The following is a 26,161-nucleotide window of genomic DNA, read 5'->3' on the forward strand; positions in this document are numbered from 1 at the left end:
GCCCAAGGAGGCTGAAGTGCCTCTGAGAGATGCCAAGAATCACCTGCTGAAAAGCAGCACCTTGGGATTAACTCATTGCAAGAATCATGCAGGAAGGAGACCTACTACCTATGGTGGCTGAATGCTTAATTCCTACACTTTTAGAGAAAATCAGCATGAAAATTACTAGAGAAGTAAAGAAGCCTAATAAAAGGCTTCTAAAAATATTTATTTTTGTTGCCATCACAATCCAAGGCAAAACCACTCTCTCGTTTTTCCTCTGCTTCAAATGTCTCAGAGGATAATGAAGACTTTTGCTACTGTTTGATGCATTTCGTTGTCTTGAAGTTATTTAGATTATTCAAATGCATTCATGCTTTTGTTATTTTAGAAGGAACACATTGGACTTGGTAGGTCAACACTATCTAACAGAGCATCACAGAAGCAAAAAAGGGAAATTGTGGGGGTTTACTCTGAGTTACAGGGTAGATTCAATGTTTCTTTAAAAAAAACCAAGCAACTAAACCAATAAAGTGTATTTCATTGCAATTCATTGCAAATGGAATATTATTAATTAAATTGTCATTGCAATTCAAATAAAGGGTTTGGGATTATTTTTCCAAAATATGGCCAGGCTTTAACGCAGCTGAAAATGAAGTGAGTGAAAAAGGAAACCACCTCCAACATCCTTTGGTATTATTGCGTCATTAGATGAGTGTAATTTGAGATAACAACACCTAACATCTTTTCCCACACATTTTTGCATGGTTTCCATACACACCTCAGGGAAAATTATTCAAAAAATTATTCAAAAATTGAAAATAATCTGAGTAGGTATAACTCTACAGTTGTGACTAGAGCGCAAAGTAAAATAAATAGGAAATAAGTGTTTTATTCGTTAAATAAGGAGAGGAAATGTTTAACGTAGAAACCCCTCTTTTCCAGAGACACAACTTTACCTCGTGGTCCCTTGTCTCAAAGCCCCACAGGCAACTTTGGATTCAGAGTTACTGGAACCCTCGAAGGAGCAGCTGAAAAAAACCCATACGATTTTGACAGCAGAGTCAGCATTTTGGGTCAAATTAGAGAACAAATTAATGATTGGAAAATGAACTTGAGGGGCTCTTAGCTATGGCTATGAACCAGGACAAGTTTAACGACATCACATTCTTGATCCTGCCTGTAATTTGGTGGGCAGCATGTGCAGGATCTGAGCGTGTTTCAGAGACACACGGGACGCCGAGAGGGATTTCACGGAGCGCACGGGGCCACCGGGGTGCCCGGCCCCGCCCGTTCCCCGCCCGGGCAGCTGCGGCCGCGGGAAGCCCCGGGCACGGCGCCGGGCACAAAGTCCGCCCCGGGGCGGGCCCAGGTCGGCGGATCCGCCCGGGCCCCGCCCGGCCCCGCACCTGCCCCCGGGGCCGCCCCGCCGGAGTCGGGCCGAGCCGCCGCGGGAGCTGCTGCCGGAGCGCCCGCCATGGGCGTGGGCTATGGGGGGATGCGCTGCATCAAGATCCTGCTCTTCATCTTCAACCTGACCTTCTGGGTGAGCGCCGCGCCGGGCCGAGCGGGGCCGAGCGGGGCCGGGCACCTGCTGCGGGTGCGGGGGCCGAGGGTCGGGCGGGTGGCACGGGCGCGGCTCCCTCCGGGCAGCCCTGCGGGATCGCTGCCCGAGCTGAGGCTGCGGGAGCGCCCGGGCAGCGCTCCCGGCTTTCTGCTCGCTCCTAGGGAGATGCAGCGCTGCCTGGGAAAGCACCGGCTCGGTGTAAGATGACATTGCTGAGCAGAGACAGCGTCTGTCTAAACGGATCATTTAAAGTAGCGATGATTTCCCCGGCAACCACGCGGCTGCAGGAGGAGGCTGGGAGAGGTTCCCCCAGTACAGTGCAGTGAGCAGAACATTTCACAGCATCACAGTGCTTTATACTAATGTCATTTCAAATAGGGAGCCAACAGCTGCTACGAGATCATCCTAAGACAAAGTCCTCGCATCACCCCAAGAGATTTAGGGAATGCTGTGTCCATTCCCCCCTCATTGTACCTTTTCAATAGTTTCACAGTTCCACACTGCTGAATTCACGCTTTCTCTTCTCTCACTTTCCCTCATGCTCTGTTCTCCCTTCAGCTTTCCAGAAAACAATCAGCAATGTTATCTTCTTAAATGTCTTTTTCTTTCCTTCTGATTCACTGGGGTCTTTTTAAAAGAAGCCACAAAGTCATCCTGTTCAGCCTCTCTGGACCAAGCAGTTTTGGGCTTTTGTCTCCTTTATGCTTGAAGCACAGTTAAACTAAAGGCTGTTTCCTCGTGGTGACAGCACTGCGTGCTCCGGGGACACAGTGCTGCTGTGCTCGAGCTGGAGGGGCAGTGTGATTGCTGCCCAGCTGCAGCTGCAAGGCAGCAGAAGGACAAAGCTGTGTGTTATTTGTTTCTCAAAAGTGACAAGTACTGTGTGTTGTTATCTGCCTTTTTGCTGAAATGGAAGGAACCATCTCCTCAGCTGGCTGGGACGTTAATCCCAAACTGCCAGGGGCACTCCACAGCCTGGAGAGGCCCTGGCAGCACAAGGCTGCCAACGGGGAGGTCCCCATGCTGTGACAGGGTGGCAGGGGACCCTCACCCTCTGCTAGGACACATCTGTGGGGAAAGCCATGGTCTCAAGCTCTCCAGCTGTACAATTGCTGTCTCTCTTGGCTTGTGGAGCTCTTCCAGTGGATCAAGTGCCAGGGAATGCAGGACAGGTTAGGGGTACACTGTGCCAGGCTAGCACCCACATGGGAAGCAGCAGGTGTTTGTGAGCCTTGTCCAGGTGTGCAGGTGCCACAGGCTGAGGCTCTGGGCCTGGGCAGCAGCAGGACACTGTGCCTGCTCCTGAGGGATGCTGGAGCTGCCTGCAGGACACACAGTTCTGCTCCTGAGGGATGTTGGAGCTGCCTGCAGGACACACAGTTCTGCTCCTGAGGGATGCTGGAGCTGCCTGCAGGACACACAGCTCTGCTCCTGAGGGATGTTGGAGCTGCCTGCAGGACACACAGTTCTGCTCCTGAGGGATGCTGGAGCTGCCTGCAGGACACACAGCTCTGCCCCTCAGGGGTGCTGGAGTTCTCTGCTAGGTCACACAGCACTGCCTGGCAGCCTGATGATCTGTCTGGCACATGGTGAGGCTGAGACCTCTGATTATAGATCTTTCCCCTCAAACAACATCCTGTGACACTCCTTTGTGACCTGGTCTTTTTCACATTAAAGGGATTTTTTTTTTTCCTTGCACTTGACAGCTTCTATCACTGGTTTGTAATTTCTGTGATCCAAGATATCTACCCAGTAGCAATCCTTGTACCTCCTAGTTTTGGTGGGGGTCCTCTGCCCACTCCATTTCTCATGACAATTCAGGCCCAGTTTTGATAATTAAATGACTGACAAGCTTTGAGAATCACTAGTAAGTTCAGAAGCACCACTACACTGAAGAGCTGAAAGAAAGAAGTGCTGTGCACTGTAATAGGAATTTGTTGTTATCAGACCCTGGCTAGTGCTGCATGAATCTTCTGACAGGGCAATTCTGAGCTGTGGGATTTCAAGAAAGCACAAGGTGCCAAGACACCGCTGTGACGCTCTGCAGCCGTTTGTCACTGCAGCCCTGACTGCTCTGTTTGTGTTGCAGCTGGCAGGACTGGCTGTCATTGCCTTCGGGCTGTGGCTGCGGTTTGGTGGGCCCATGGCAGAGTTTGCTACAGACAAAAAGTCCCCGGAACTTTTCTTCATGGGTAAGTTACAGTGCTGGGAGGGCAGCAGCCTCTAGCCTTGGTTGCCTCCTGGGGCAGGTGACACACCTTGGTTAACAATTTCTGGGCTGACCTACACAAGACTGGACACTGTGGTGCTGTGTGCCATGTGTGTGATGGCTTTTGACCTTTCTCTGCTTGACCTCCAATTTCTTAGACCTAACTAATCTCTTCTCCTGGATTTGATCCAGTCCCCACATATCCTAAGTGAATTGTGCTAATACTCTGAGAATAGAAGGTGAGACAGGTCAGAGACTTGTGGGACTCACCAGTATATCCCTCCAGAGTTTTCTGTGCAGCTGCCAGCCAACAAAACAAGTGTCCTTTCAGAATGTTCCCAAACCAGGACAGCAGCAAAATTCGGCTCAGCAGTTCTCCCTGTGGAGGCCTCAGTGGTACCAAGTGCCAAAGCAAATCCTTCCACAGCTGGAAAGTGATACTACCTGGTGTTCAGTCATCTCAGGAGCTGTTGGTCCAACCTGGGCAGGAATCAGCTAGTTCCTGTGCCCACAGAACTGCGATTAGTCACATCTAATTTTAGCATTTAAGATAACTTTTTTCTCCCTGGGATTTCCAGATGGGTTTTTGGGACTTGTGCTTCATATTTATAGATACCCTTAAATAGCAGCTGTCTGGGACTGCCAGCAACTGCAGCTCTCCGTCCCTGGCAACTGTAACATACCCTTACACCAGAAAAGTTGGATTTTTTTCTGTTTAATACATCACCCCTAGAGATGGACCCAATAATATTCCGTTGGTGCAAATATTTTTGCCATCTACAAATGCCAAGTGTGAGTGAATACCAGGTCCTGCCTTGGCCACTCTGACAGGGTGGAAGGACAGGGAGTTGACCAGAGGTGTCCTCCAGCAGTTACCTGTCACTCCAAGATTGTGCAGTTACCTTAAATACCCCAATGCTCTCAGTGGAGGCTTTGACTCAGATCCACCACAGCCCCAGGCCCAGGTTTGTTTAACATCAGCCAGGCTAGAGGCACAGAACTGGCTGTGCAGCCGTGGGAATAGATGGGGAGAATGTTATTTCCAGCAATGTTCCCCTGAGATTTTGTGAGGCTGAATAAAACCACTCAGATGAAAACATTGTTTGGGACCTGAGGGTTATTGTAAAACACGTTGCAGCACCTCCACTGACACAGAAAGCCAGGAAGTATGATTTACTTTTTCTCTTGCATCTGAGCTGCTATGACAGCAGCATATTAGACCAACTTCATTTCCAGATCCAGTTGATACCTGCTGAATTCCCTGTGCTGTGGATTGGAATGCTTCCCTGCCTGATCCACTTATGTTTGTCCCAGGAGAGCAAACAAGACAAAAGGATGTTCTGGCTTTCAAAATCAAGTGCTGCTCGTTTGTTGGAAGGCAGAAAGTGCTACATCCTGTGCTGTGAATAAGTACCACAACTCCAATACAGCCTGGAACACATAGTGTAAACAAGATATTCTTTGGTGCATGCGTATTTAAATCTCCAAAATATGTAGTCTGCTTCTGCCCTGAACAGAAATTACAAAAGTTGTTCTAGTTTGTCAATTTTGAGAAGTCCTGGGGAATGTTCTTGTAAAAGTTTCATCAGTCACCATGACATTCAGCTTTTGGGCTGCCACACATATTTATAGAGCTGCCTGTTGAAATATGTAACTGTGAGAGGAAGTGCTGAGGAACAGGGCACAGAGATGTTAAGAATTCTTTTAAACTGGCACTTTGGACTGAATTCTAAAGCAAAGGTGTTGTCCTTTTTTGTAATAGGCACTGATTGATCAGAGCATTCCCGTGAAAGAAAACCAAAGAGTTTTCTGCTGCTCTCCCTCCCTCCCTCATTACAAGCCCTGCTAAATGCTGCTGTGACTTCTGAGCATCTGAAGGCACAGCTGAGGCTGTGCTGAGGCTGTCAACAGGCTGGACCAAGGCCGTGGTAAAAGGACAGGGAGAAGTTCAGTTACAGTGGGGTTTGCAGCAGACAAAGCTGCATTTGAAGGTCATGCTGAAGAGTTTTCCCTCTTGAGGAGATTTCAGCTTGGAGTCCCCCTTGGCAGTTGTGTATTGGGCCTTTCCCAGAGTCTCTGGGACTGTTGTTTATTTGGCTCTGTGTGTTTGCTCTCTAACATGCTTTCTGGCTGGCAGCCAGGGTTTTGCATAGGAATTCTTAATATGGAACACTGTGCAGCACAGCAGGAGCAGCTGCCCTGAGGGCTGAAAGAGACAGCAGATCAGCAATATGACTTAAAATATCAGCATATAGCTATATATCAAAAAATAATTTCTTTATCTCAGTTCCACTGATGGCTTTTGTGGCTCCTTGTGATAACCCAAGGCCCTGTGATCACGTCAACTTTGTGTCAGTGCTTGGAACAACAGTGCAGGTGCATTTGGAGTTTGCTTTGTAGGCTGAAACACTCCAGAATCACCATCTTCTGAAAAACAGTTAATTTTCTTCCTTCTAAAGGGCAGCACATTCTGCTCTTTCCGTACCTGGACTGAGCTGCCAGCCGAATCTAACCAGCTTCTCTCTTCTGCTTCCTTGTGATTGTTTTTTTCCTGGATCTGAAATGTTGGGTTAGTGTAAAATAATTGATAATTCTATCCTTGCATTTTCCATTAGGCCAGAGTAAGTCTCCTTAAATAGCCCTGTTCTTTACCAGCAGTCCAGCTGTCTTTTCTGCCCCTGGAATAGTTCAGGCCATGACTTGGCAACCAGGCCTGTTCATCTTTTCCAGCCACTGTGAGATGTTTTTGTTGGTTGGAGAACAGCTTACAGGCAGCAGTGCTGTGGGCAAGCACATATGTGTTCCTCGCTTTCTGTTGCTTGTGGTTTTGTGTTTGGTGATCCATATTCCCCACTGCAGTTTGCAGTGAAAAACCTACAACAGAAAAGGTTGGAATTGGAACACTTGGACCCACACAGCCTCCAACCATTTTACCAGACATATCTTACACTGGAGCAGGCTCCTAAAATTGGACATCCTCTCCCTGCAGCTCCCCAGCTTTTGGAGTTTCCTCTACAGTGGGATATATTTTTTATGTTACTCCATCTCACAGTAGTTTTTGTGCCTGTGCTTCAAGTGATGAAGCAAAACTGTGGCTTCCCTGTTCAGCTGCAGTTCAGCTCTGGGAGAGTTCATAGATCGCTCTCTTAGCTGCACTTGAGAGAGAAAAAAATGAAAGAAAAAAGGATAGTTTCAGCAAAGGCCCATAGCTGGCAGATACCTTTTTATCCAAGTTCTCTGTGACACTGCACTGATCAAATGGAGAAAATATCTGTGGAATTAAGGGAATCCCCTTGGATTTCTCATCCTTATGGAGACTCCTGTACCAAGACTGGGAAATTTTTTACTGGGCAGGAAGGCCTGGAACACTTAGAAGGAAGTAAGATGCTTGTGGAAAGCCAGGTTTTGCTGGCTTCATTGCTGACAGCATTGCTGTCTCACAATTAATTGGTCCTTAATTAATTCCTTGTAGTACTGCTATTCTTAATTCTAAGAATAACTGAAGCACAGTAGTACAGACCAAGTGCTGCTGAGTGCAAGTAGAACACTTGTGAAGCAAAAAATAACATGGGGACTTAAGGATCAGTTCCAGATCTCCATTCTTCCATGTCTGCTTTTGGTGGACAAAGGGCAGCAAGCAGGACAAACTCTGTATTCCTCAGAAATTAAGTGAAGTGGGTCTCATCCCTGCCAGCACCAATTAAAGTCAAGTGTGTGTACTCAACAAACCCCTCAGGAATGGTAACAAAACCTGATGAATGCAAACAAATCAGTCTGGGTGGCTCTTTCTCAGCCCTGAAATGTTTCTTCTCCTGCACAGCCAGAGCTCACAACCCTCCTATGCTCTGTTCTGTTCTCTTTCTTTCAGTCCCATGATCCAGTCTGTGGTCCAGGCATTCATCAGGGCCAAAACAGATGTGGACAAAAATTTTAGGGTGATTGTGGCTTTTTCTTGGGGTCAGTGAGAGCAGGAGTGATGCTCCTGGCTTTGAAAGGTACATGGATGGAGCGTGCCTTAGGATATGAAGTCATGTCTGGAGCTGAAGGATATTAGTAGTTTTTCTCCATAGCAGTGGATGCCCATACAAACAGGAGTTGGCTGGAGTTCCATCCATGTAAACTGCAGTTCTCTGCTCCTGTGCCTCTCTTTGTTCAAGTTCTATTCATGCATTTTGGAGTCAAGCACTATACCCTTAGTCAACAGGATTTTCTCTGCGAAATCCACCACCTCTCAAACTCTACCAGCCTTTCAAATGAGCTATTGGCAAAGCAGCCTCTCTGTAGAGATGTGCAACCACAAGAAGAGCATTAAATGCCATCATGTGTTGGAGAGGCTTTTAGTCTGTACTTAAGACCTAAGCAATGAAATTTCTTTTTTCCTATCATCTTGTGTGCAGTTCTCTTTCTCTGCCACTCAGGAAGAGTGGTTTAGAAAAGGCTGATAGTGGCCCTGAGTGGAAAATGGAAGCTGCTGCACTGGAAACTGGCTTTAAAAATATGACACCACCAATACCACCCCCTGAGAAAACCTTACTCAAAATGAAAATTGTTCTAAAGTCCTCAGTCTCTGTTGTGGATCACAGAACCTTGCAGCAGTTCCTAAGAGTTAATATTCCCCCTGGCAGAATAAAGGCAGGAATAAAGGCAATTCTGAGCAAAGGAACCAATTTAGCCTAATGTGACAATCTCTCCATCTGCCTCAGGGTGATTGCTGTATATTTGTAAGATGCTGATGTTCAGGAGGCTTTTTTTTCTTTAATCACTTAAGCATGATAATGCACTTTATGCTTTTTGCCCATGAAATTGTCCTCCTGGGTGGCTTCTGCCACCCTCCTCTCCCTGCTGTAGCTGTATAAAAGTCAGCCAGTCCCACCCCACAGCAGCAGCCGAACCCACAGTTACCCCATTTCCTTCTCCTCCCTCAAGGCAGCTGGAAGCCACCCTGGTTCCTGCTCACTGGTGGCAATGCTGTGACTGCTGAGCCCTGCCAGCACCAAGTGCCCAGGGTGCCCCTTGGCCCCTCGGGGAACACCCAGGCTCCAGTAGTCCCTGTTCTGGTCAGGCTGCCCAGCCCAGCCCAGAGCTCACCACAGCAACACTGAGAGCTCTCTGGAAAGAGCCACCTGCAGGAGGTGACTGAGGATAAAAACCTGCCTCTGGTCCTGTGGGAAGGACAAGGGCATCAAGGTGCTTCCCATCTCTGGATGCCCCCAGGACGTGGCTGGTTACATTAATGTACAACCTCAGGGGGTGCTGAGGCCCTGGCACAGGGTGCCCAGAGAAGCTGTGGCTGCCCCTGGATCTCTGGAACTGTCCAAGGCCAGGCTGGATGGGGCTTGGAGCAATCTGGGACAGTGGAAGGTGTCCCTGCCATGACAGGGAGCTGGAATTACATCATCTTTAAAGCCCCTTCCAACCCAAACCATTCCATGGTTCCTCCTATTGGAGCAGCACCCCACACTCAAGGTTGCTCAGGCTCCTTTTTCACACAGAATCTCTTGAAGAGAGCTCTACATATTCTGAAGCAATTCCTACATAACAACCAGTGTAACCCATTACAGCTCCTGTAAGGGAAATGTCCTGTGCTGTGTTTCACTCTGACAGAGCTGTAAATACATTTGGACTGTCCACTTTGAAGCCATTGAGAGGAAAGTGTTTTGTCTGCTGTAAAAAAAAACCTAACCAGCAACCAAAAAGCCCTCAGACTCCTTTTTGGGGCTTGTCAAGTTCAAAAACATCTTCAGGAGGGTTTGGATTGAGCCAGTTGATGCACACACAGGATTATCCAGACTGTCCTAATCTAGAGAGGATTGCAGAGAATCACGAGAGGATTTCAGAATACCAAATGACTGAGTATTACAAAGGCAGAAGAAATACAGTATCAACAAAGTGATGCAAGTGGTAACAGATAATGTAAGTAGTACAAACACCAACAGACTTTAGCTACAGCCACACATGAACATGATCTTAGACTCACTATCAATTGCTCCTGACAACAAAGTGCTTTGCTTACTGCAGTCAAACAGGCATATAAATTTCAGGAAATATGAAGAAAGGAATTGGGAATCCAGCTGAAAAATATTAATGTCATGTGTACCTTTCCAGTGCATTCAATGTCCTGAATGCTCTGTGGTTCTAGCCAAAAAGGATGCAACAAAACTAGAAAAAGTACCAAGACATTTGACCATGTGCTTCTGACCACAGTGTGCACTCTGAGCAGCTCCCATGTGAGGAAGTTCACATCATTAAATGTGAATCCATTGCTGGGGGGTCTGTGAAGTTCAGCCAGGGTAGGAGAGCTCCAGCTGGCACAGGTGTGCTGATGACACCTGAGTTCAGAGCAGTCTGTGGGGGTGGCAGGCACTGACAGAACCTTTGGGAACAGCTTTGGGAACACACTGCCTCCAGTGAATCTGGGCCATAATTATTTAGGATTCTGGGATGCACGTGAACAAGATATATAGCAAGGGCTGGTGTTCTGTGGGAAAGGGAGGAACTGGACTGGGAGGTTACATTACAGTGAGGCTGCTTTTAAATTGAAATTCAGGATTTGTGCATCAGCAGTAGCCTCCAAACTGGCTGGTGCCTGTAATGCTTTTGTGGTTCCAGGAAGATTTAACCACGAAATCTCTGCTGAATTCACACCAGACAATCAGATATATCCATTATACTAAAATTGAGGGTATGTTCCACTTTTCCAGAAATTAATGTCACTTTAGAGGCCTCTTCAGCTTTTCTCCAGTTCCGTAAATGTATTTTATAAATAAATATACAATGGAAATTTCTAGTAACAAGCCTGTTTCAGGAGCTGAGTTTGGTGCCACACACACAACTGTCCTTGTCTGGACACTTTTTTTTTTCCAACTCCTACGTGTGTTTGTCATATTTTCCAGGAGTGTGTCTGTGCTAGAAGTTCCTTGGTGCTCTCCTAAGGGCTGGAGAGCCTCAGTCCTTCCGTGGAGGACGACATCTGCCTCCTGGGCTGCAAGGAACACACAACCCCAGGAAAATCCCTTCAAGCCCTGTCTGGGCTCTGCCATCGCTGCTGCTGGGTCCCTCACCCCCAGAACAGAGCTGCTTGTTCTCTCTGTGGAGTAGGAACAGTTGGGGGTTTGTTCAGTGTTATTTACTCAGCCCAAAAGAGAGGAAAAAAAAAGGAGAATTATTTCAAATGGAAAGTGCCCATAGCAGCCAGGTAAACAAGAAACCCATGTGAAATAAAGCCAGACAGAGACAGGGTGTGTTTGTCTGCTCCTGCTCCTTGGCAGGGACTTGTGTCTCAAACCTTCAGTAAGACTTGGGGAAAAACAAACAAACAAACAAACAAAAGTAGCTGTGGGAGAGGGTTCTCTTCCAGATCTGAAATTATGCCTCTTCCAGCCCAGGCTGATCCTTCTCTTACCCTTGATATACATAAAAATATATTGCAGCCAGTAGCTATAAAATTCCATCCTTCTATCTGGTCTAAAGAGATGGAATTCTGTAGCATTGCTAATCACAGAGAGTTTGTACAGTCAGAAATAACACACAGAATCCCTTGATCCTTTTCAAGGTGTTTTTTCAGACTTGCAGATCTCCTGTCTCCAAGTGCAGCCCAAGAAGGGATGTGTCCTGATCTCAGAGGAGACAGTATCTTAGGGAACAGCGGCTGATCCAGAGATCTGCTGAGTTCTGGATTTGCCATTCTTTGCTACTGGGAGCCACAGGATGCTCTGAGACTGCCAGATAACATTTTAATTCCCTTTGTAATTGCAAAGCAGAGTCTGCTAGAAAATGGGAATCCCTCCTGTTGGAATTTTCACAGGCAATGCCCCCATTTGACATTTTCCTTTCAGGAAAGAATAATTTTCCCCATGGGATGAATCAAAAAATCAAATATACAGAAAAGCTGCTGCTTTATGGCTTTCCATATTTGTCTTTGCAAAGTAAAACAATGGCAGAAGAAGGGGATTCCCCTCTTACACTCACTACATTACAGCCAGAAGGGAAATCAATTTGTTATCAGGTGTTCTCTCACTTGGCTCACTGCTAAAAGGAGAAGTCTTCATTTCTCTTCACATCTATAAAAAAACTGGGTGGGGAGGAGGGGGGTCAGCACAGCAAAACAAACCACACCCCAAAACCTCAATATTTCCTCAAAAAAAAAAAAAAAAATTAAGAGAATAGGCTCTGTTCAAAAATCCCCAGTCCTGTGACACGTTGTTTTTCATCCTCTTGTGCTTAAAAAGAAAGCCCCTATTTGCTCCAGAACCCCCTCAGTAATTAGTGCACTAGCTGTGCCTGCCTAAATCAATCAATTTTCTGTCAGATTTGCACATGGATTTTTAATCTTTGGAATGTGCCTTTTCATCCCTTTGGATTCAAGGGCTGAGAGTGACTTGTTTGTGGGTCCTAAATGCAGGTGGAATAAATATTCCAAGTGTGGACAATTACTGATGGCAGAGCTCTGTCTCTGGGGCCAGTTTGGCCCTCCTCGATGCCACAGCAGTGTTCCTGCTCTCTGCATTCCCTGCTCTCAGTTTAGGTGCCAGCTCTCTCTCCTCTTCGTGAGCACACACAGACCAAAGAGCAGAACTGCAGGAAATGAACAGAGGCAACAAGAGGTGAGAGGAAAAAATTCACAAAGGCCACAAACCTTTGCTTCCTTTCCACCTTGTACCTTTTTCCTTGTGTTGCACAAAAAGCTGCAGCTGGACAGTCTTCTCATCATTTTCCACTCACCAAAACAAGCTCTCTACCCTGACCAGACTCACACAGTTCGCCATGTTGAGCTTTGTGGTGAATTTTCTGTGTCAGTTTGTAGCTCTCAAACCTGTTCCATTTTGTGGCTATAAACTGACTTTTTTTTTTTTTTTCTCTGCTGTGCTGTAGATGCCAAGTTGGAGGCCATGTCAAGGCTTTGTACTTTACAATGGAAGTGCTGATGAATAGAAGCTGATTAAGGCTTTCCATCCTGCTTTTTAGGAAGGAATGGGTTTTAGTGAAGCTGAGGTACTTCTGACACTGGATACCATTGCAAGGAAAGGTGTGATATTAACCATCAAATGTCTGGAGAGTCTCACTTTAAATTTAGGTCTGTTCTTATCAAGAACTTGAGATTAACATGCCTGTGTTGCTGTGTACAGCCCACTAGGAAAAGAAATACCAGATCCTTCTTACATACTTACACCATCCAAGATATTTCGGCATCTACAGCTTTGATATTGTTACAAACCGGTTTAAACAGAGAAGAGCAAGGAAAATTAAGTCTGTGAATAAAACGGATCAAACCCAGAAATGTTCCAAATGTGATGCAAATGTTCCAAATATATTTTATTTAATAGTAAAAGAGTCAAAGAGAAAGAGAAAATAAATAAACAGAAAACAAAAAAAGGGGGGAGGGTGAGAGGGGTTAGGCGGGAGCATAGCACCCCCCCCGAGGGTCCCAACGATGTCTACCCTCCACCTTCTCCTCTGAGTGGTGAGCGTCCTCTGCCGCTGCAGAGTCTCGAGTTAGTGGATTAATAAACGTTTTGGGCAGGGGCAGGTGGGAACGCCCCGTGCCTCCTGAGGGGTTTGCCACTGTCCCTCGCAAAGCTCTGGATCTGTCGCATCATGTGCAGGGTCTGGGGACCCCTCTGGGCGGGCCATACTGGGCTCTCCGCCGCGGGGATGCGGCTCTTCCCGGGCTGCAGGGGCACAGCTGGGCTCCTGGCCCAGCGGAGCATGGCCGCTCACTGCCTCTGACCAGAGGGGCTTTTGCACGGCACACCAAAACCTCTCCTCCTCCCGTCCTTTGGTGCGAGGCTCGCTGACAGCCCCGGGGCTGCGATCGCCACCGCGCTGCTGGGTATCAGCAAGTGGTAGTCCCAGGCTGAGAAAGGACAAAGTGGGACGAACTCTCCTGAGCTGGATCCCTCTGTGAATGCATCCCCAGAGCTGAGCTGAGCCACTCTGTCTTATCTTGAGTAGTGAGCAGGGCCTTGGTCAGGATGTGGTGCTCGTCTCTGCAGCTTTTGTAATACAGTTTTGCTACAATAGGCAAAAGTCCTTCCTGAAGATGTATAAGTCATAAGTTATAACATTTCCATCTCTGACAGACATCCTTCCTGGAAGTCATCTTCCACTGAGCATCCCTGAATGTGGGTGCTGGGAAACCTTTCAGTGCAAGCTGAGAAGTAACTTGGTCCCTTTGAATTTTTTTCAAGGTACTCTTCATGTGTCTCATGGAATATTCAGAATTGGAAGGGATCCACAAGGATCATCAAGGCCAAGTCCTGGCCTCAAGACAACCCCAAAATCACAAGTTTCATTCCTGTGTGAAAGATTACATATGTGTATATATAGTAGATTCTTTTTGTGGAAATTTTAAGTGTCAACATTATTTTCTCTCTAGAAATAGCTGGGTATCAGCAAGTGGTAGTCCCATGATGAGAAAGGACAAAGTGGGACGAACTCTCCTGAGCAGAAGTTGGAAGAAGGCAGATTTTAACTCCTGGCTGGCTTGCTGTGGGGCTCAGCTTTGTTTAGTGAGTGGTATGAGTTCTTCCTGTAACACGCCTTAAAAGGGAAGTTCTCATTGAGGTAGTGGTTTAGCTCTGAGTCATGCCAGTGAAATGCTCAGGCTGTTTCTCTGACAAATGCAAATCCAAATTCCTGAAAATGGTTTCACCCCCAGACTCACTGAGCTTTGTCTTTCCTAGCTGCAAATAACGGGGAGACTCCTTTCCTGTCTCCTTGCTCAAATTTATCTTTGCTAAATGGCCTGATAAGTACAGGGACAGGAGTAGGGAGTGACACACTGAGTAGTCCAGGAAACATCTTTGTAATTACACTGTGTTTGTTACCATGGAGATCCCAGGAAATGGCAGTGTTGGTGTTTGGCTGGTGAGCACCAGGTTCTACACCTGAGTGAGGGTTTTCTGTCTTTTCCAATTCATCTTCCACCAGGGCGGGCTGACCTTTATCCCCTAAGCCATAAATATCTTTGTATAGCAGTAAAAACCAGTGCTGTGAATATGACAAGTACCAGCCTGAAGAATGCTCAGTCCCAGGAAGTCACAGATGGCTGGGTATTAAAAATCCAGAAAACATGGAATAAGAACTGCCAACACAGACAGCAAACAGCATCTCCCCAGTACCGTGTATATTACAATCAGTAGGGCAAAGCCATATTACTTGTTTTATTGCTATTTGTCAGAATGTATCTCTCAGCAGGAACTGGGGCAGAAGGAGGGAGAAGGATCACTAACTGGGATAGACACAGAGACTGCAGGGTGATGTGGCAGTGAATGGGCAGCAGCATTCAAACATTGACTGGTTTTACATTTTCCTAGCAATTGCAAACTGTCATCTGTAGGATCTTCTAGTCAAGGTTACACAAGGCCTGCTAACAGAAAATGCCAGCAGCTCTGCTCACCCTGGGTCAGATTTTATAATAATGTTTGCACTGGTGACTGAGCACACTAAAGGCTCTCATTGGAAGCTTGGGTGAGCCAGGCTCACTGTGCCCTCTAGTGCACTCTGCCTGCAGCTCCACTGTCCCTCACCAGAAGGAAATGAAGAGAAGATGAAGCTCTTTTCCCCAGCAGATTTCTGCACATCCTGCACAGGGCAAAGACTAGAATTACACCAACACGGTAGCAGAGCCAAGGCACAGCCCCGTGGTTGTGATCTGGTGGGAACTGACCCCCACAAGAACCCGAGTATTGCCCAAGCAAAGATCAAAAAATGTACATCCACAAGTGAGGAAAGAAAAGTTCTGTACTCTGATTTCCTTTTGTTCTAGATAAAGCCCATACAAAAAATAAAACCAAAACACCTGTTGAATAAGAGTATTTCTAGGTGTCAGGTACAGCTGGGGTCCTAGATCTGTATGGGGCTATGCTGCTATCTTCCATGTTCCTTTCATTTCCCCCACTGCAGAACAGTACAGCACATTCCAGCCCCAGGTTTCCCAGAAATAAGCCCTCTAGCAAAGCTGGGCGGGGGTGGGGGGTTTGCCTTAGATTGCTTATAGCAGAGGTTAAAGGGGTTCTGGATGGTATGGGGCTTGTTCTTTCTGCACTGAGCTTCTCCCTGGGACAGCAAACTAGGAAGGTGGAAGTCAGATTCTTATCACAGAATGTTCTCAGTTGGAAGGGATGGACCAACAAGGATCATCAGGTCCAATTCCTAATGAATGGTCCATCCAGGAATCAAACCCGCAAAGCTGGTGTTTTTAGCACCGTGTTCTAACAAACTGAGCTAATCTCAAATTGTCTTATTTAATTATCCAAGAATTCTGAAGAAAGTATTGCTCTCTTCCTATGGTCAGAGAACCTTTTCTGTGTAACCAGTTTTGTGAGAGCCAGAGACCTTGTTAGAGCTGTAAATGGGTGGGGCTGATGAATAGGTAGCAGATTTTGGGAAGAGAAACCTAAAATTGATGCCTGGCTCTGATTTCCACAGGACTCTATGTACTGGTGGGAGCAGGGGCCATCATGTCAGCAGTTGGATTTTTCGGGTGCTGTGGAGCAGCACGGGAGTCCCAGTGCTTAATTGGAACAGTGAGTAAAATGTTTCCAGGGCCTGGGCTGTGCAGGGAAACCATCCAAAGCATTCAGTGCTTGTGTCATTAATGGAAAGATCTTTGCAGTCCAACACCTGGAAGGTCTTATTTATTTTATTGGCTCATCCAGCTTCTCTGGACTCAGCAGCCACCATGCTACTGCAGAGCTGGCATACGTGCAGAGATGCCCTTGCTTGTGCCTTGTGATGTATTCCCTGGGATTAGTCTTTGATTTGCCTGAAGCTCCCTCTGAGCCACATCTTTGCCATTTCCCCTTTGTTTGAATGTGACAAGGAATCTGCTTTGGCAGCCCTGTGCAGAGCCTCCTCAGGAGCTTTGGTTCAGGGTGGGCTATTGAGGCCTGGGGAGGACAAGGGGCTGGCTGGCAGCCCCCATGAACAAGCTACACTCATGTGAGATTCTCTCCTTCCTCTGCAGTTCTTTGCTTGTCTGTTGGTGATATTTGCAGGTGAGGTCACTGCTGGAGTATTTGCCTTCATAGGCAAGAAAGTGGTAAGTAGCAAACAGCCTCTGATGTAATAATGGGGTAGTTAGGGATTCCAGTGCCCACTGACCTGGGTCTTCTGTAGGAAAACTTTCCAGGAGACTTTTCCCTGCAAGACTCTCTGACATTCTTATCTGGAGACATTGACCGCTTGTGTTATCACAAGTTTGGAATAAGATGAAGTTTTTGCCTCTTCTGTTCAAGAAAAAGTGGGGGTGTGGGGGTTCAGCCTTGAAGGAAACATCAAAGGGAGCTGTATGAAAAGATGGTATTGCTTGGGAGAAGGGCAAACAAATTTAGGCACTGAATTTCCACAACTCAGGAGTGTTTAACCAAAGCACAGAATAGACCCTATGAACACTGACCCTCTGAATGGCCACAAACTTTCCTGGCTTTTGAGTCACCATACCTGTTTACCAGGCTTTATTTTTTGCCCTGGAAGTTGAGGACACAAGATGAAAAGTCTTGGACCGGGGGTAAGACTGATTTGCAACTCACTTAGAAAGTTTGATTTCTGCAGGCAATACAGGAAGCCCAGAAAATCTATGAAGATGCTTATGAGGACTACATGAAAAACCCAGTGGGGAAGGTCAACAGTACCATCTATCGCTACCACGTGGCTGTGAGTACTCCTCCACCATACCACCTCCCTCCACTGCTCCACTGTCACTCTACCCATTAGAATCCAGAATTCCTCCCTCTGAGGTATGGCAAAATAGCACTGAATGTACTGGAAATCCAGTCAGAGGCTCACAACCCTGAGAGTTTCCTGAGGGCTCTGCCAAAATTCTAGTTTTTGGATCTCTACATTTGAAAGTGCAGTTAGCCAGGCTTTGAAATTTCTGATACTTCTGGTCTTTGTGCGCAGGAGAAATTACTGTTATGGCCCTCCTGGATATTGATATCCATAAATAAATACTCGCAAATGCAGAGGGAAGGAGAAATGTCTGCATCCCTCTGCATCTGTCAGAGAAAACGTGACCTGTGTCCCAGGACCTACAGTGTGGCTGAACCAAGTCGGTGAAAGACCAAAAGCACATGTGTGACATAGTTCAGGCCACCCAAAAAGTGAATGTCTGAATCAGACTTACAACCTGTGACTTCTTTAATCCTGTTTGTGTCCATCCTGGATCTACACTGCCTCCCATGGAGAGCAAGCCCAAGCTTTGTTGCTCCTTACAGCAATTCCCACGTCCTTTAGAACAAACATTTCACAACCTCAGACCCTTTTGTCCTTCTCCCATAGCTCTTATTTCTGACCCAAAGAGGAATTCCAAGCATTTTGTGGGAGATAGGCAAACAGGAAAAACAAACCCTCTGAAACTCTGATTTATGACTGTCTCCAAAGCCAGCACATGTTGTGTCAGAAATAAAATTCCAACATTCTCTGCTGTAGTTTTTGTGCATTGCCCATAATTCTGTATAAGATATTTGAACTTTCTGCATTCTCCCTTTAACAACTCCTGTTTTCTTGTAAGCCAGGGATCTGCTTTTCCCAAATCCACTTGTTTGCTTTGTTATGAATACTGTAATAAAAATCCCTTCTGGAAATTGTTGTTAATACAAATGTGGCTGTTTCCTGTGGCCTCAGACAATGGAAACTAATTTTTGAGAATTTTGTCCCATACAGTAAGAACTCTACCAGAAGCAGCAGTTTAAATATAGAGAATTAGGTTATTATTTTTTCTGTACAGATTCTTTTTTTTTTTAGTTATTTATTGTCTCACTTTCAGTATGAAAGTATGTCCCTAAACCAGGACAAAATAATAACTGACTTTCAGTATGAAACAGCCTGTGGTTTCCCCCTCTTTGATCCTCCATCTCTCTCTCATTCAGCTCCAGTGCTGTGGTAAAGGTAATGTGGAACAACAAACAGGATTACCCTGTCCAGAGAACATCCAGCTGCCAAAGGCAAGTCCTCTGTCCTGCTTGTTCTAATCACTTCTTCATGTCAGTTTTTTAGTAAAATTGGAGACATTCTCTGAGTAAAAGAAAGGAAGAAGTTATTTTTACCTTGCAAATTCCAGCATGAAATTCCTTATGGAATGGAGGAGAGTGGAGGCAGAATTAAGCTGGAGGTCATATTGCCTTCAGTCATGACACCTGTTTGTAGCATTCCATGGTAGCTGAGACAATATTGCACCATCTGAAAGGAAAAGGGAGGAGGGAACAGAACAGGACCCTGAATTCCCCATGGAGGGTGGATTTTGGCAAGTGCCCACCTTTGTCATGCATGGAGCCTCCTGATTAGAAACTTCATTGGTGTTAAGAAAGATATTTCTGTAATTTCTGTCTTATCTGGCATCTGCTTGTCAATGTCAAAATGAAGCACCAAACCTCCTGATTTAGCATGGCCTGTTATATAAAGGAGTTTAAATTTAGGGAGAAAACTGAGTGTACGAAAATTACTTGTATGTGTCAGTCTCTACAGGCAAGAGGTACAGATGCCTCCCCAGAAATGGGAAGATGCTGGGAAAATTATCCGGTAAAACCCAAGGTTTACATGCAAGAATTAGAATGGTGACTGCACTAATATTTTTGTGCTTATCCATTGCTCAGTGAGAATAGCTGATAGAATTGATTGAAATACAGATTTCCAGGCATAAAAAATATTTTAATTTTGTTTTTGACAGAACTGCCTGGTTGAAATTCAGAATGTAATTGATACTCAGCTGCGCTTAGTTGGAATAGTTGGAATTGCAATTGCTAGCATCACAGTGAGTAAATTCATGTTCTCCAATCTCTCCTTGAGCCCAGTACCCTGTCCCTTACTCAAAGCTTTGTGGAAGGTATTTTGCAGCAACTGGTAAAATTCCTCAATTCTTCTTACTTCCAGTGTGTCTTCTCTCTGGGAATTGCCCCCATCAGTGCAAGCAGAGCTGTGTGACTCTGTTTTTCAAGTTCATTTTGTGTCCTTAGACAGGGTCCAAAGTAATAGTAATCTTTTGTTCTAGACGTAGGAGAGCAGAGCACACATGAACCAAACTGAAAAGCAAAAGGCTGTAGCAGCATTTAATGTATTGCAAAACAACTGCAGTCCGATGCTTTCAGTCCTTTAGGATACATTCCTTAGTTTGCATGAGGAATAGAGAGTACCCACTAGAGCTGTGACCAATAGATGTCACCCTGTCCCAAGGACACAGCAGGACTGGCAGGCTGGGGCTCACCAGGCTTTAGCACAAAGCTTTTTCCTGCACGTCTGTGCCATGACTTCTTTCAGACTCAGCCACCAGCAGCATGAGGAGCCACAATATTAGTAAAGAACCACTCCCTTAGCTGCTGGGAAGAGCAGGACGTTCACAGATTTATGAGGATACTGAAAAGCAGCTGAAGGGTTTCTGCAGGTAACAGAAACCATGGTGTGCAAATTAAACATTCCGAGGGTTTGTATGAACCATTCAGGGACTCAAAAATACAGCGAGGGTGGGACAGGGATCAATAACATCAAGGACACACCAGAACTGGGATCATCACTCCTTGGATCCCTGCCTCAGATACTGTGAAGCTCCTGAAGTGACCACAACCTCTTCAGCAGCAGAAATGCACCTGCACCTTTTCCTGTGCTTGTTTCTGCCACTTGCTGGGCTGTGAGAGCTCAGCTCTGCTCATCCTTGGGGACACATGTGGGGAGGGGACATGAACCCAGTGCTTAAACTGCCCATCTCCCACCCTTAGCAGTGTAGCCTCGGGAGGCAGCTGCTTTGGAGAACTGACCTGTGGCAAGAAAGCAGAGCCTCTGGCAACACCCACTGTTCCCTGCTTTTATCATTCCCTCTAGTGAACCAGTTCCCTGAAACAAGTCGGGGCTTAGATTTAATGTAGAGTCTTGCCCTGGAACACAGGAACTATTCAGAGCTCTGCACCAGCTCTGGGGGCTCTGCAATCACCCTCTGCTCTTACTCAAATGTCTGTCATATTCCATGTAGAAGCTTTCTGAAACTCGGAACACTCCTGTGCAATGCCACCATACCACAAATAGTCACAGTTATTATGTGACTTAAATTGATGTTAGTAGCATGAATATTTGGGGCAGTTGTGCTTGGCTGAACATTTAGAACATTTAGAACAGTGAAACCAGTGTGAGCCCATAAAATCAGTGAGACCTCCTACATTGTCTGATGTTTTGGGGTTTTTAGATGGAAGCAGTCATTACTCTGCCATAGGGACCTTCAGATTGTCTGATATGCAGATTGTTTTATAACTGTTTTATAAGTGGATCCCTAAATCACATCCCTTCTCTTCTAGATCTTTGGCATGATATTCAGCATGGTTCTGTGCTGTACGATCCGTAACATGAGAGAAATGATCTAAAACTGTCACTGCACAACTATGCCCCAGGAGTTCCAGACTAAGCTTACAAGAAGTGCTCTTCTACCCAAATTAATAATTGTAATGCATTTTAATCAGTGTTTTAACTTACTGAGAGGAAAATATCCCATTAGGTGATCAGGTGAATTCTATTAGTTACAGTAAAACTGAAGTGAACAAAAAAAGGGGTTTAAAATGTCCTTTTTAATGAAAAAAAGAGCAAAGGTGCATCTAAGACTAATTTGATTTTAAATGTTTGTATATGTGCAATTAAGAGTTTACACATGTATAGACTTTGTGTAAGCACACGCATGTGTTTCCTTACAAACACATCTGGATGTGAGCAGGTCTCTGGATGTGCAGTACCTGTCCAGGTAAATATCTGCAGATGGAACATGTTGTGTGTGCACATCCCCCAAGGACATAGTGCTCAGAACCCTCTCACACCAAGCCCTGGTTTGCCAAGAGGGACAAATGCCATTGTAAAAAGTAAGACCTGTGATCCATTTTGTGATTTTATTTTCCAAAGCCCAAACAGAGCAGAACTAATAAAATTGTACTTTATTTTAGAAACAATTAATGACTAAGGGCCTACTCCAGGAAGCTTGAAGAGTAGACCCACTCACGTCACTGTCATGCAGAGACTAGGTATTTATTTTTTGTAGGACTGGACCCTTCATGCAAATGCAGAAAGCTCTGGGGGAGAAATCATGTCCAAGGAGATCCAGGCTAAAGGAAGAGGGGGAAAGAGGTGGGAAGCTGGAAAGACCAGCAGTCATTTGGGACCAACTGCAGTGCAAAGTGTGCTTAAGCTTCCCAAGCTAGGCTGAGATGGGCCAAAAAACCCAACTGTGAGTTCAAGGGGCCACTAAAATCCACATTCAGCAGCCTTTTTGTCCCAAAAGCCTCACTGTGGCTACAAACTGGTGCAGGAGTGGAGCCTAGGTCCAGAAAAGTAGCCCCTTTGTCAGATCTCTGGAGAATCTAACTGGCCTGTGGAAGCCAAACAAAGAGCAAAAGTGGTCAGAAAAAGACACACAGCACTTTAAAATCCTCAGTTTCTGCTTCTGTGACTATCACAGCTTCCATGGGGCTCTTACCTCAACCTCTCGCCCCTTCCTGGGGGCAGAAGGCAGGAAAGAAAGATGGGACATTTTTACAGAGCCATGAAGTAAGTTTTCTTACTGGCACTTTTAGATTGCTTGTCAGGTATAAAAATTACACTGTGTGCTTGAAATACCTCAGGGCTTGCGTTTACATGTTTTTTTTTCCTATATTTTAATTTTTCTATTTGTCATATTTATTCATAAGAGAATGTTCCTTTTGAACCAGCCTAGAAAGGAGAAAGATTGTTCCAAGAAAAATAAGTCATATCAAAAGCTCAGGATCTCTTAATTTTTGGCTTACACAAGATAATTCACAGTTTCAGAGAACAGCTTTTTGCTAACTATACCCCCATAGCAGCAGATATCTGATGATCACCAGTTCAGATTCCTCATGCAGTTGTTCCATACATGCTGGGGAGAAGTTCAGGTAAACTACACATTCCAACAGACCATTGTCTAAGAGGCCTTGGAATTTACAAGTCATGGGGTCCTTGTTCCACTGAAACACAGAGGAACAAAATGGGATTTCAGGAAATATGCGTATCTTAGTGCATATGTCTGTGTGGGATATACCACCCTTTATTATTTATTTATCTCTTACTCCCCAAAGAAATCCAAACTCCCATCAGTTTTCTGTCACTTCAGGACTTGAGGTAGTGCTGCTGCTCCAAGTCTCTGGTTTAGTTGACACATCTTGCTGTCTTTTACATGGATTTCTCTTTTCCAATCGTCCAACCAGGAGCTGTGGCACTGCACTAAGAGCTGGGCACGGCAGGCACTGCTGACTGAGCTGTGTCCAGGCTGAGCTTTAGGCTGGGAGGGACACAAGAAATCACACACCAGAAAAGAGTGAGGCTTGTGTCACTCTGTCACAGCTGATTAGCAATGGATGTTAATTAAAAACAGGGCCTGGGACCTCATTCTGCAAAATCCAGCACAGGAAACAGGGCCCTGATGTGCTGCTTGCTCCTGAGACAGGCTCAGCTGGGAGAACAGCAGTGGCAGCAAATCCATGAGGGTCTCAAGCTGAACCTTAGAAATCAGTTTAACACAGCAGCCAGCAAAGCAATTTCCTGGCTCCCAGGTGTACCTGAGACTGTCCCTACAATGGTTGTGCTCTGAAGAGATGATGGGGTAGTGCCCAGCTGGGGTGTGTTGTCCCAAGGTAGTATTGGCAGAAAGAAAAAACTCTTGTAGAGTGTCATTTTTGCCACTCAGAACAAGCCAGTTTTCCAGGAAAATCAGTAAAAATAGCACCAGAGCCAGTGGTTCAGGTTCCAAGACTGTTGTCCTACAGGGATAGAAACTGATTGCAAATAACGCAATTTCCTTGTGTCACATTGCCCCTCATAATGACAGTATTCTATGCATTTTAAACACATCTACACACTCCTCAAATTGCACCAGAATGTAATGACAGGACCAGTGTTTATCTTTTTATTATGTCTTGAGTAAGCTGGAAAATGCCCACTCCTGCTTTGAGATGCACTGAATGCCAAGGCAGCTTGCAGAACCTGCTGTTGCTTCCCCAGCCCTCCACTCCCCCAGAAATACAAAACCACCCCAGTGCCTTAGGAAAATGGGAAAAAGCGGTAGGAAAAAACCTTCTGTAAATTAAGACTCGACCCACCAACTTTCTGCAGAAGTGTTTTGGGTTTGTGATTTGTTTTTTTCTTCCTCTAAAGCATTAATTTTCTGAGCATTCCTGCATAAGCTCTAGGGTTGCAGTTGTTTAGGTCTAGGGGATACTTGCACTGCACACCAGGAACAGGACAATACCTGTTACTGGTTTAGTTCTCTAAGTTGTTGGTATAAATTAAGCTGGAAATCAACATGTTATTCATATACTAGTGCCTTTAACGGAATCCAGGGATAAAGGTCTTTTGTAGTTTCCTGCTGTTGTGAGGTGCTTAATACAATTGCAGTTTTCTCTGCATCTTAATAACTGAAGGTATTTTTTCAGTTACTGCCACATCAGGCAGCAAAAATACCAATTTATCCTGTCCCTCGCACCTGTGTCAGAGGAAAGTGACAAAAGATCGGATCCCTCCAGGTAATACAATTTTGAAAGCACATCACACCACGTTTTCTTGTTCTCCTGTCAGTTTGTTCTACAGCATAAAGATGTAAGTCATTGATGCCCTTACTGTGTCTCTAAACATCCTTATTCACATTTCACATTGTCTAATTTTTCTAAGTTACTGATTTCAGTGGGAGCTTCCTTTGTCACAGGGAAGCCTCAGCCAGTTTTGGTACCTCTCAGAAATCACACAGCAGCTGATGAAGCTCAGCCCTGTGACATCCCTATAATGAAGAGTCATATTTCACTTGTCTTGATACTCATAGTTTTATAACAAAACATGTTTCATGTGTCTTGAAAAGGAAATTGTCTTAAGCCCTCAAATGCTGTATGGTACAGCCTTTGCAGGCTATGGATTAACAGCATCGGATGCTGTTCACAGAAAATGTACATAAATAAAGCTTTTCAATCTTTTTCCTCTCTATTGGTGCTCCAGCCACGAGGTTCTCCAAAACACTAACCACTTCCTGGATAATGTGTATGGTACAGCATAAATTCTGATTTTGGACAGAACTGGCGTTTAGGTTCGTGCTGCCAAGCCTGTGGCAGAATTACCTCTTGCTTTGAAAGAAAACAAACTTAACTCTGTGGCTGCAATTAGCTTTCATTTCCCTATGATGTGTTCCGAAGTGGCGTTTTACCGACTTTGTGTCTCGAATTTGCAACAACTTCTTAATAAAAATAACCTGGAATAAACGACTCGGGGAGAGAACTCGATCCGCGCGGCCAGAGCCCCCCAGGCCCTGAGGGCAGCCCGGGGCTGCTCCGCCTCACCTGCTGCATCCAGGACAGCGGGCGGGCTGCTGGTGACGGAGCAGCTCTGGGGCAGCGAGGCAGGCCGAGCCCTGCACTGGGGACCGGGATTGAGATGGGGATTAGGATCAGGATCAGAAGCAGGATCAGGATCACGAGTGGGACCGCCGGGATCCAAAGGCGGCACCGCCGGAATTCCCCTCAGGGACCCGCGCGAGGCCCCGCCCACTGTGGGCGGGGCAGCGGGCGGTGCTCGCTCCCCATTGGCTGCTCGCGCTGAGGGAGGGCGGGGCCACAATCCCAGACTGGTTTGGGCGGGAAGGGACCTTGAGGCGCTTCTCACTGTCCCAGGCTGCTCCAACCGTGTCCAGCCTGGCCTTGGACATTAACAGGGATCCAGCGGCAGCCACAGCTTCTCTGGGCACCCTATGCCAGGGCCTCAGCACCCTCACAGGGAACAATTCCTTCCTAATATCCACTCTGAACCTGCTGTCTGTGTGAAGCCATTCCCCCTTGTAGTCTTATTTCTGGTACTGGAAGGCCACAATGAGGTCACCCCGAAGTGTCTCTTCTCCAGGCTGGACAATTCCAATTTCCCAGCCTTTCCTCCCAGCAGAGCTGCTCCACCCCTCTCATCATCCTGGTACGTCCTCTGGCCTGGCTCCAGCTCCTTCCCGTGCTGAGGGCGGCTCGGCAGGCGGGGTCTCACCTGCGCAGGGCGGAGGGGCAGAGTCCCCCGCCCCAAGGGCTTCACCCGCGGCGCTGTCCCGCGGGCCGGGCGGGGCCGCCCCTCCGAGCCCTCGCCACAGCGCCCCCCGGCGGCCGGGGGTGTCACCGCAGCCCCCGCGGGTGCGGAGCGCGGGCCGCTCCTTGCGCCACGGGGAGCGGGGGTGGCGCGGCTCCTGCTTCTCCTGCTCCTGCTCCTGCCTCTGCTTCTCCTGCTTCTCCTTCTCCTGCCTCTGCTTTTCCCGCTTCTCCTGCCTCTCCTGCCGCTCCTTCTCCTGCTCCTGCCTCTGCTGCTCCTCCTGCTTCTGCTTCTGCCTCTGCTTCTCCTGCCGCTCCTGCCTCTCCTGCCCCTGCTTCTCCTTCTTCTGCTCCTGCCTCTCCTGCTTCTTCCTCTCCTCC

The 26,161-nt window shown here is 46.5% G+C and overlaps 1 protein-coding gene across 1 annotated transcript; it reads left to right on the forward strand.

The window, feature by feature from the left end:
* The first annotated feature begins 1,393 nt into the window (after positions 1 to 1,393).
* On the forward strand, positions 1,394 to 24,982 carry TSPAN2 (tetraspanin 2). Its single transcript, XM_021535284.2, has 8 exons — positions 1,394 to 1,525; positions 3,636 to 3,738; positions 16,185 to 16,282; positions 16,723 to 16,797; positions 17,310 to 17,411; positions 18,626 to 18,700; positions 19,423 to 19,506; positions 21,035 to 24,982. The coding sequence occupies exons 1-8, from the start codon at positions 1,457 to 1,459 to the stop codon at positions 21,098 to 21,100; spliced, it is 672 nt and encodes a 223-aa protein (XP_021390959.1). The 5' UTR covers positions 1,394 to 1,456; the 3' UTR covers positions 21,101 to 24,982.
* The last annotated feature ends 1,179 nt before the right edge of the window (positions 24,983 to 26,161 follow it).

Source organism: Lonchura striata, chromosome 30 (genome assembly GCF_046129695.1).
Source record: "Lonchura striata isolate bLonStr1 chromosome 30, bLonStr1.mat, whole genome shotgun sequence".
NCBI lineage: Eukaryota > Metazoa > Chordata > Aves > Passeriformes > Estrildidae > Lonchura > Lonchura striata.

What these genes read in the sequence shown, in the direction of transcription:
- TSPAN2 (XM_021535284.2), top strand. Translation starts at nt 1,457, where the DNA reads ATGGGCGTGGGCTATGGGGGGATGCGCTGCATCAAGATCCTGCTCTTC. An exon ending in TCTTCAACCTGACCTTCTGG is followed by an intron (nt 1,526 to 3,635) that starts GTGAGCGCCGCG and finishes TTTGTGTTGCAG; the next exon opens with CTGGCAGGACTGGCTGTCAT. An exon ending in CCTTCATAGGCAAGAAAGTG is followed by an intron (nt 16,798 to 17,309) that starts GTAAGTAGCAAA and finishes TGATTTCTGCAG; the next exon opens with GCAATACAGGAAGCCCAGAA.